This window comes from Silene latifolia, chromosome 6 (genome assembly GCF_048544455.1).
Source record: "Silene latifolia isolate original U9 population chromosome 6, ASM4854445v1, whole genome shotgun sequence".
NCBI lineage: Eukaryota > Viridiplantae > Streptophyta > Magnoliopsida > Caryophyllales > Caryophyllaceae > Silene > Silene latifolia.
Window position 1 is genome coordinate 52380573 of NC_133531.1, and position 11908 is coordinate 52392480.

At 35.7% G+C, this 11908-nt stretch overlaps 1 protein-coding gene across 1 annotated transcript; it reads right to left on the minus strand.

Annotated features, from left to right (window-relative positions):
• Positions 1–205: 205 nt before the first annotated feature.
• LOC141588078 (putative mitochondrial protein AtMg01250) lies at positions 206–589 on the minus strand. The gene has a single exon (XM_074409534.1). The coding sequence runs from the start codon at positions 587–589 to the stop codon at positions 206–208; it is 384 nt and encodes a 127-aa protein (XP_074265635.1).
• Positions 590–11908: the final 11319 nt, after the last annotated feature.

Sequence of the window (11908 nt, forward strand, 5' to 3'; positions counted from 1 at the left end):
ACACCAAAAGTTCTCAAGCCCAAAAACTATAGAATTGATGAGTTGCAATTTACCAGCATAGGATAAGAAACAGTTTGACCAGTGAGCCACAGCTTGCTGGATTTTGATGATGATAGTATCAAACATGTCACTGGTAAGTCTAGAAGTGTGCAAGGGGAGCCCTAAATATCTGAAAGGGAAATCTCCCTCAGAAAAACCAAGAGAATTAAGAATAGTCTCTTTGACAGTTCGAAACTCCTCCAAAGTATATGCTGGTCTTCTCATTGTTAGCATGTAAACCAGAAAGAAGAGCAAACTTTTGAAGAGAATCAGTGACAGCAGAGATAGAAGGAACATCTCCTCTAATGAAAATCATTAGATCATCAGCAAAGATAAGATGGGTAAGCTTGATCTTGCTGCACTTAGGATGATAAGAAACCTGAGGTTGGTCACAAACTCTTCTGAGAGAACGAGAGAGAATTTCCATACCAAGGACAAAAATATAAGGAGACAAGGGATCACCTTGCCTAATCCCACTCCTACCTTGTAAGAAACCAGTGAGCTCACCATTGATCTTCAGAGAAAACCAAGGACTAGAAATACACCCCATGATCCAACCTCTAAACTTTAGAGGAAAGCCCAGAAGCAGCAAAGTATTAGAGATAAAGGACCACTGCAGAGAATCAAAAGCTTTTCTATAAAATGTATTTTTAACAATTAAAAATCAACATATTAATAAAATATGTCACTTATAAAAATTAACATAGTAATTCATAATTACTTGTACCAAAAAGTGTTTCCGAATTATAAACTACAACATTCTGTATTTATAATAATTTATTCATTCCGTTTCAATTGTTTCCGTAAACAATAATTTCATCTAAGTAATAAAACAATTCGATCACTTAGACCGTATCTTATTTAATCAAATTACAATGAGACACGTAAATATTACTTCCAAAATCGTCCGTCAATTTTAAGTAATTTAATTAACTCGTATCGTCATACGATCAATTAAATATTCAATTAAGAGTATCATCCTATAGGTATGACCTTACGGGATCAACTGATCACCACCGTCGCACGACAGTAATGTCAAACTCTAGTCAGCCAATCATTACCGATATGTGTGGACCAGTTGACTGTAAAATGTTACTTCCCACATGTATTCTTAAATATGAGATTTAAACATGTGATCATCATGATCGACCGTTGTGATCGCATTATTGTCGGAGGACACTTATTCCAACAATCTCCCACTTTTCCTCGACAAGTGTGCGTCACCAATTCTCTTGTCTTATTACTATCTCCCACTCAATGCAAGGTGTCTTTCAGGTCGTACTTGCAAGTGATCATATCGAGAGTGGTTTCCTTGATCTGGAGAACAACTGATTGACCGGAATTATCTACCATAGATACCTTCCGAGCGTGGCCACGCATTTCCAGTTCATTACTCCTCGAGTGGCCCTGATATATTGTTATAACCCTGACAAGGGGTGGACAATTCCTATCGCACTTATTCCCTTCGACTAGCCACAACCATCATAACCCAAAATATGCCCATTTGACCCCATTTACGAAGGTCGTAGTAACATAAATCAAAGTTAATCTGAAATTGTGCCACCTTAGGCGAACAGTCTTTAGTCAAAAGAATCGACTCATTAGAATACTATAGTAGCTCTCGCCACGACCAGGCTATATAAATTTGTCAGAACTCTATAAGCGGTCATAAGGTCCGACAAAGTGTTCCTAACAGTCTGCCTATGTGATCGACTAGTCATCTCACATGACTCCATGGCACTTGAACTTGCCATCAATCGCATCACACTCTAGTCACTTCGAGACGTCACCTCATGTAAGTGACTATGGGCGAATACAATGCTAATCCGTGTTCACTTTAACGGGGTTCAATTGTCTTTACAACCCGTTTGGATGTAACAAAGTATAAGGTGAGTTAATAATAACTCAAACGACGAATGTCAACATCACATTCGGGTAGTCCATACCATATTACAACCTTGTGATGTATATCGTAAGTGTGTAAACACTAGTCGATTGCAATAGATGTTTAACATACCATGTGTCCATGTGTTCATACTTCTTGTATTGCACTTTCCTTTATATTCATGTTATCTCTCATAGCATGAACCTTACCAAGTACACATCTAGGTTCCCAACCTAGGTTTAGGTTCTTTATCTTGAAAGAACTTTCTTGTTGTTTATCTCATAAGCAACGAATTGTGGTGGATGATATAACTTGCACCGGTCAAGTGTTCTACCAACTCGCAATGCACTAGGTATACGTTTTGTAGGGTCTTGCAACAATTGTCAAGATGATTAGCCTAGCACTTCTCATAAGTCCTAGCATATTAGAAAATACTAGTTTGAGTAACTTCTTACTATGACAAGTATCTTTTCAAACTTCGTATTTCTCCTTTTAGCTTGAATAGCTTAGGATTTTCATAAATCCTTACGTATTTACGAATTTCAATATGTGCAACTTCTTGTCACATAACAGAGTGTTCTATCAAACACTAGAATAGCTCATTAGTTCTTCTCGAGAATTCATGACGATTCTTCTATGGCTTGCCAATGACTCATCATGCTCTTAAGCATATGATTCATTATTGGACATGTGCATGATTATTCTAATGGCGGAAATATTAGTAATCTTTAATCATGTGATCAACCATTCTTAGGTTCAATGAATGACCATGACTGCTTATGGTAATTCCATTTTCATTGACATGAATAACCTACGTTTCTCGTTGATTTGATGTGTATATCTCAATACCTATCCAATATCCCATGATGTGATTGGATTCATCATAGTCCATTTTCATCCAGAATTGAAAACTCAAACACTTCTTTGTGAAAGATAGTACTAGCTCGTCATTCTCAATGAGTAATGAGTTATAAATTTTACAAGATGATTGCTCCCACTAAATTCCATGTCTTCACATGATAATTTCAAACTCCCACTCAACTCCACATGTTTCGAAATTGACTACTCAATCGAAACATTTCAAGAATTGAAATACATTTTGCTTTGCCAAGTTATTAAGATTAAAACCATATATGTTCCCAGCATATCCTTTCAAAATACCTATTTTGAAAAGGTTTCAGTCTTAAACTTATGGAAAGAGATTTTAATCTCTAACTCATTCATTTTTATAATGCTGCGTAGCAATGTCATTATTTAAATGTGAAATTCCATTTAATACACGTCCTTCTCAAAATACCCTTTTCCGGAAGGAGGTTTAACCATTTCATTTTCATAATGAGGTTAAGTAATGACACTAGCGTGGTTAACAATTAACTTAGCTTTTGTAGATATCGGCATATCTCCTTTGCAACTTTTAATCATAAATCTCATTTATATTAAAGGATGCAACTTTGTTTCATTTAGGCTCTTAAGTAAATATCAATATTGAAACTCTTGGTCATATGTTGTTCATAAACTAGCCAAAACTCTTGTTAAGACTTTTCTTTACTCATTTTCTATCTTCTTTAGTCATTTTCTATCAAAACTTTCTTTTGGTCTCCTCGTGTAGTTATCTTAAGAACATATTCTTTTGATTACTTCACTTGGTCTCTTTTGTCATGTAGATCTCATCTATTCGAGACCATAGATCTCATCTATTCGTGTATACTTTTTATTTAGGTATACAAATCATTCTTTCTTTCATAGATCTCATTTACTCAAGTATACAAATTATCTTTGTATTCTTTGTGTCTTTATTTTCTCCCACTCTATCTTTAGAATAAATACACTAGTTATTCAAAGATAGCTTATGAGACACAAATAATGATTTTGAAGTATAAGGAGGACTATCTCATAGTTTATCTAATAGTTTTTGATGAGTGTACTTGGTAATTGACATTCCTTTAGAAGAGTTCATCAACTCAACATCACTTTATAATTGATCATACACAAGCTTTAAGCTTGTGGACATACAATGAATCCCATCATTATAGTTGTCTATTGGATCACTTTAAGTAGATGATCTTATGTTTCTATGTGCAAGCATATAAAGACGAATTTTTAGAACAAACAAATACGATAAAAGGGGTGACTTGGGTTGCAAACCAAGCCACCATAATCCAAAATACAACCATTGTTTAGAAAGGATCAACCATTTCCATGTCGAACACGGAAATCAAAATAGTTTTAAAAATCCGTAACACAACTTAAAATAAGACAATAATAAAAGACAAGCTTCATTGGTAGCTACTCCTAGCTCCTTGATGATTTCTCAAGCTTGCTTTTCCTTTCCCTTGTCTTTGCTTGGAGGAGGCCCTATTTATAATAAAAGGGGGATACATTATCACAACTTTGTATCAAAATACCATAGTTGAATTAGAAACATAAAAGAAAGGATAGTCATTTACCTACTGGAGTGGTCTTTCCAGCTTTGATGTCACCAAGGTACTTGGAACAATTCCTTTTCCAATGTCCAACACCATTACAATAATGGCATTTATCAAAAGGACCCTTCTTGGTCTTGGAAGTGCTAGCTTCAAAAGTTTTAGCCTTGGTGGACATGGGAGCTTGTCTCTTACCCTTTTTCCCATTCTTTTTCAACTTTCCTTTGCTCTTAGTGCTTATATTAAGCACGTCTTTAGGTGGGTTAACATTTAACCCCATGTCTCTTTTGGCTTGCACAAGTAACTTGTGCAACTGTTCAAGAGACACGTCCTTGTCTTGCATGTTAAAATTCACCCGAAATTGAACATACGCTTTGACTTTGGATAAGGAGTGTAGAATCCTATCTACAATGAGCTCTTTGGGGATTTCAACTTTTTGAATCTTCAAAGTCTCGACTAGCTCCAACAATTTGAGCACGTGAGGGCTAACCTTTTGGCCCTCCCTAAAATCGAGATCAAAGAATGCCGAAGCCGCCTTATATTGGACGATCCTCGGTGTTTGTGAAAACATTGTCACAAGTTTGGAATAGATTTCATTAGCGGTGCCCATTTTAAAGGCTCTCCTTTGGAGATCCGCCTCCATGGCAAAAATCAACACATTTTTCATAGCGGCGGGCTCTTTGTGGTAAGCCTCATATGCTTCCTTAGTGGCGGCACTCGACCTAGCATTAGGTTCGGGTGGAGAGGCCTCGGTGAGGTAACGAAGCTTGTCGTCACCTTGGGCGGCTAATTTGAGTTGGGCATCCCAATCGGAGAAATTTGACCCATTCTTTTCAAGTTTACAACGATCCATGAAGGATCGGAGCCATGAAACATTAGTGAGAGGTGCGGCGTTGGTGTTTGGTGCGGCCATTTGTTATGAGAAATAAAAGTGGTCTACAAAACGAAAATAGAAGGAATAAAACATTTGTCGTTTTCACAATAATAATAATACTTGTAAATTTAATTTAAACAAGTTTTATTGCATTTATATAGTGGCCTCTACCCAACTTGATAAATGATTCCAAGACCCAAATTCATATCAACTTAGGGCACGGTGTGCCGAAATACCCTTTATTAATATAACTTGGTGGATTAATTTTTTAATCGATTCTACTTTTAGAACTCTTGGTCGATAAAATTACATTAATATTTATCTCTAGCCCGAAACACATCCGGAAATCGTCGTGAATACTTTCGTTGAGTTCAACCCAAATTTCGAATAAATGTGTCCATGATCCAAATTCATATTAACTTAGGGCACGGTATGCCGAAATACCCTTTATTAACATAAATTCGGTGGATAGACATTTATCACCCACTTCCCTTACGTAACAAGGTTTGTACCCCGGTAAGGCCGAGTGCACTCCCTCATGAAATAGGTTTTCATGGTTTCTACTTTTTGGTAAGGCTAAGTCTCAATTGTTTATTTTAGCGAGAGGTCATGTCAATTTATTATCTATCACGTTTTAAGTGAACTAAAGCGGTGAACTATGATAATTGTAATTGACACGGTCGATAAACTCGATAAAATTATAATGCATGTTTTAGTTATGGCGATTTAGCGATGCATGCAACATATAAATAAAATGCAAAGCATAAATAAAATCCTAGTATGGCCTTCCTAAAATAGTAAATCTAATAAACTATTACAAATTCGGAAACCAACTCCTTTGGTCTCTTGAAATTCGGTCTTGGCACGCATTTCAAGGCAACATTCTTTGATGGATCGCCTTCTCGAGTGGCACCGTCTTCAAGGAACTCCGGAATAAATAAATTACATAATAAATTACATAATTTCCTATTATACATTTGTAATTAAAATAAAATAAATATATTAAATTACAAAACGGTGATACGAGATCACAATAAATTACAACCAAATCGATATTCCCATACATTTCGGGTAATATCAATTAAAACTAAGGCCATACTAAGTAAAATTACATAATTCAAAAATTACAAAAAATTAAAATATGACAATCATAAATAAAATGCAGTATTATAATATGTATGAACATGCCCAATTTTATGCTAAATCGCCTTTAAGGAGCCAATATCGTATATTAATCGGTTTTACAAATTTGCGTGATTTAACCTTTTAAAATCACAATAATTACATAAAATCATATTTATGTACAAGTTAATTACCCCAACCATCTTAGGACTCAAAATTAGTCTCCACTAACATTTGACAATAATTAACCTAGATTTCTTAATATTGTTCATAAATAGACCTAAAATACAAAATTATGTCACAAACTTCAAATTAAATCATAAAAATTTCAAATAAATTCAAAATTTGAAATTTAAACTCATGAACATTCTGGAAAAATACCATGACACTCATAATGTTCAAAGACTTAGGTTAAAATTTTCGAAAATTTATCGAGAAAAACAATGTTGCGGTTTATCGATTTTGACAATTATCACCATAAAATATGAGAAAAATTATTTTTATCAACTTTTCACTTTTAGATCTGAAATATATGATAAAATGCAACATGTGACGTTTTTCTTTAGTCATGAAGTATGTTTTAGCATTTTTTACTAATTAAAGTCACTATTTGTGTGATTTTTCATCAAAAATTCATAAATCATGCATAAAGACTTCATTATAGCCAAATATTTTACACACATCTTGTAAAATTGCATGTGACGACATACTAAATTTCCATGACCAGATTCGAAATATAACTCATATTAACCTATTTTCCCATTTAAATGCGATTTTAACTTGAAAAATCCATATATCGAGCAATACAACTCAGTTTATTATGAAAATTTACAGGCCATCAGTAGATAATATATGTGAAAACATATCCAAAAACCACTGGAAAAAAACAAAGTTTAGCTATTTTTAGTCCAAAAATGACATTTTTATCATAAAATCACATTTTAATGCCATTATTATATAAAATGAACAATAAAAATCCATAAATAAACCAAAATATCCTAAATACATTTTAGGACCAGAAACTTTAACATGCCAATAAATTTCGTGATATTTCATAATAAACACAAATTTATAAGTTTTGTTTGTTAATCTTATAACTCGGAAAAACAATAACCGATTTGCATGCAAACAACCTAAGGCTCTGATACCACTTGTTAGAAATTATTAATCTCATTATTTGACATATTCATATATGTTACAATTTAATTTAGTCATAAATTAAATCTAGATCTTATGCATGCAAACATAAATAGAAATAGAGAAGAAATCGCCATTCTTACTATAGTAGTTTCGGATTTAGGGCACAAGTGAGTTCTCCTACTCACTTGTTCTTGAGCTTTCCTTACAAATGGAAGAACAAGGATTCAAAGATAGAATCCCTCCTTAAAGCATATACCCAAGATAACCCTTAAAAGACTATTAATATTTGATTTAGAATAATTATAATCTTACTAAAATGACCCAAAACTATTGTTTTGATCTCTATTATTTCGGTATAGAGAGGAAGGATTTTGGAGATTTTATCTCTCTAAACTTCACTAAGTTTTTGGTTGTGTAAAGAAATGAATAATACACTAGAGAATGTCTTAGTGTATATCACAATCTAAATTGTAGAAAAAACCCTTTGCCTTGCTTTAGAAAAACTAGGGTATAAGGGGGTGGCAAGGGCCAATGCATGACTAAGATGCTCTTCACAAAAGCAACTAGGTGTGCATGGCTAGAATGTGTAGTAATCGTTGTGCTTTTACATTATAAATTAAAACACAATGTAACCTTACTACTTACCCATTATTTCGGTACATTCAAATAAAATGGAGAAGTCCATTTTATTTGTGATTTTGTCAATATGTCATATGTAACACATTACATGACATCTTATATATAAAATGTATTTTTAATAATTAAAAATCAACATATTAATAAAATATGTCACTTATAAAAATTAACATAGTAATTCATAATTACTTGTACCAAAAAGTGTTTCCGAATTATAAACTACAACATTCTGTATTTATAATAATTTATTCATTCCATTTCAATTGTTTCCGTAAACAATAATTTCATCTAAGTAATAAAACAATTCGATCACTTAGACCGTATCTTATTTAATCAAATTACAATGAGACACGTAAATATTACTTCCAAAATCGTCCGTCAATTTTAAGTAATTTAATTAACTCGTATCGTCATACGATCAATTAAATATTCAATTAAGAGTATCATCCTATAGGTATGACCTTACGGGATCAATTGATCACCACCGTCGCACGACAGTAATGTCAAACTCTAGTCAGCCAATCATTACCGATATGTGTGGACCAGTTGACTGTAAAATGTTACTTCCCACATGTATTCTTAAATATGAGATTTAAACATGTGATCATCATGATCGGCAGTTGAAGAGAATTCAACCGAGGAGGCTAATTTGGAACCCGGTTTTGGACCTTGCATTAGATTGAGGTCTAACATGAAATCCGTCTAAGAAGTCATGCCTTTTTCCAGCTTGGGACTATTCCTTGGTGAGTTTAGGACATTTTATTGTAGGAACTTGTATCCCAAAGAGTTTCCTATCAAGAGTTGAAGAGCTAAACAAAACCGGGTGCAATAAGGACCACGGCTGGGGCATGCTTAGGCTTTTGTGCATTATGTCGCTATCAACATTCCTCTTTTGATCAAACATAGTTCAAGGGCCCTTAGAAGAGTTTTTGCAGCCTTGCCAAAGTCTTCCAAGTGAGTCCAAGTGTGCATAAACAAGACTTGAGCTAGTAAACAAGGGATTGTTGTATTATTAGTTTACTTTCTATCTTTTATGCTTTATGTCCTTTTCTTTTCTGTTTTCTTGTAAGGCCTTGGCTGCCGTGTTTGGTCCTATTAGCAGCTCTTTTTGTGGCCATAGGATGCAATCTTAGATGAAGGGAGGGGATTGTCTTGCTTGTCCTATAAAAGCAAGCACAACCCTTAGCAAAAATCAGATTATTTCGAATGACAAAAACCCTAAGAAGCAGCCTGCTTTCTTTCTTATTTATCTTTGCTTTATGCTTGATAAACTACCTTGCTTAGTGCTAGGAGGTTGGATATGTCCTTTGCTAAGTGCTTGGACGAGTCCTAGGCTTAATTCATTGCTTTGTGTTCGAATTAAGTCATACCTTGAGTCCTAAACAAGCTAAGTTTTCTTTGTTTGTCACTTGAGTGTTTTCGTGTCAATCTTGCTCCAAATCTGATAGTTTTACTTCAAATTGGTTATCAGAGCTTTGGTTAACAAAACAAAGCCTTTCTTTGTGAGTTCATTATACCCTAACCACATTAAAAACACAAAAAACAACCATGAGTGAAGAAAGGCTTGCTGGAATTGAAACACAAGTTACTCAACTTTCTGAAAAATGTGATTTGTTGCTAGATTCTTTCAATGTTATCATGGCTAATATTCCAACACCACCACCAAGAGGAAGAGGACAACCACCTAGAGGCAGGGGTAGAGGCAGTGGCCTCATGGGAGGAGGAGGACGAGCTCATGGTGGCCGTGAGGAAGAGGAGTTTTCAGATTCAGAGGACTCCATGGCCGAGGCATTTCAAGGAGAGCGTAACAAAGACTTAAAGGTAGAGATTCCTGATTTTCATGGTAGTTTAAACCCCGAGGATTTGTTAGATTGGTTTCGGACCATTGAAAGAGTCTTTGAGTTTAAAGGTTATTCCGATAGAAAAGCTTTTAAAGTGGCGATCTTGAAACTCAAAGGCTATGCTTCCCTTTGGTATGAGAACTTAAAAAATCAGAGAAGAAGGGATGGTAAGGAACCTATTAAGTCTTGGTTAAAATTGAAAAAGAAGCTTAATGAGAAGTTTATACCTAAAGAGTACACTCAAGACATTTTCATTAAGCTCACACAACTTAAACAAGACCAACAACCACTTGAGTCATATCTTAGAGACTTTGAACAACTTACCTTGCAATGTGAACTCAATGAAAAGCCCGAACAAAAGATTGCTAGATTTGTTGAAGGTTTAGATACCAAGATTGCTCATAGGGTTAGAATGCAACAAGTATGGTCCTTTGATGAAGCCGTTAATTTGGCTTTAAGGGTTGAGAAAATGGGTAAAGGGAAGGCTACAACCACCAAACCAACCACCAAAAAAAATGACCACCTTTAAACCCCCAACCGGTTTCAAAATTAATGAACCACCCTCTCAAAACAAAACCCCCATACTTGACAAAGGAAAAGCAGACGAAACCTCACAAAAAAAGACCATGCCTCTCAAAAAATGTTACCAATGCCAAGGTTATGGTCACTTTGCCAAAGAATGCCCAACCAAGAGAGCCCTTAGTAGCTTTGAAGTGGTTCATTGGGGTGATGATGAGATCCTTGTGTGTGATGAGGATAGGGAGGGGACGGACCATGAAGAGGATGATGTGGTTATCTTAGGATGCGGGTCTTAGCTTGGTTACTTGGAGAGTGATGCATACCCAACCCCAACCCTTGAAAATGGACCAAAGACAACAAATTTTCAGGTCTAGGTGCACCATTAAAGGAAGGGTTTGTAATCTTATCATTGATGGAGGGAGTTGTACCAATGTCGCCTAGTAGTACTCATTGACAAGCTATCATTGCCTACACAAGACCATCCTAGTCCTTATAAGCTAAGGTGGCTCAACAAAGGGGCTCAAGTAAGGGTTGATAAGCAATGCTTGGTTCCATTTTCCATTGGTAAGAACTATGTAGATGAAGCTCTTTGTGATGTTCTTCCAATGGATGCTTGTCACTTGCTACTTGGGAGACCTTGGGAGTTTGATAGGGACTCGGTTCATCATGGTAAAGACAACACCTACACCTTCAAATTTGGCTCAAGAAAGGTCATCCTAGCACCTTTACCGCCTGTTCTCAAGCATATCCCAACACCTTCCATGCTTGAACCATCAAAGGAGGTGTTACTAATCAATGGGGCAGAAATGTTGCAAGAGTTAAAGGAGGATAGAGATGTGTACGTGCTTATAGCCAAGAGAGTGGTGGGAGAACAAGAGATGGGGCTGCCTAGTGAGGTCCAACGTCTACTCAAGACCTATGGTGATGTGTTTCCAAGTGAGCTTCCTAGTGGCTTGCCTCCTCTTAGAGGAATTGAACACCAAATTGATTTCATTCCGGGAGCTACTCTACCCAACAAGGCAGACTATAGAAGTGATCCTAAAGCTACTCAAGAATTGCAACAACAAATTGGAGAGCTTATGAACAAGGGCTTTGTGAGGGAGAGCCTTAGCCCTTGTGCCGTTCCAGCCTTGCCTGTGCCCAAGAAAGATGGGTCATGGAGGATGTGCATCGATAGTAGAGCCATCAACAACATAACAATTAAGTATGGGTTTCCTATACCAAGGCTTGATGACATCCTAGATGAGCTTAGTGGAGCCAAACTGTTTTTAAAGATTGATTTAAGGCAAGGTTATCATCAAGTAAGAATCAAAGAAGGAGATGAGTGGAAAACCGCATTCAAAACAAAGCATGGGTTGTATGAATGGCTTGTCATGCCATTTGGTCTTTCTAATGCACCAAGCACTTTCATGAGGCTTATGAATGAAGT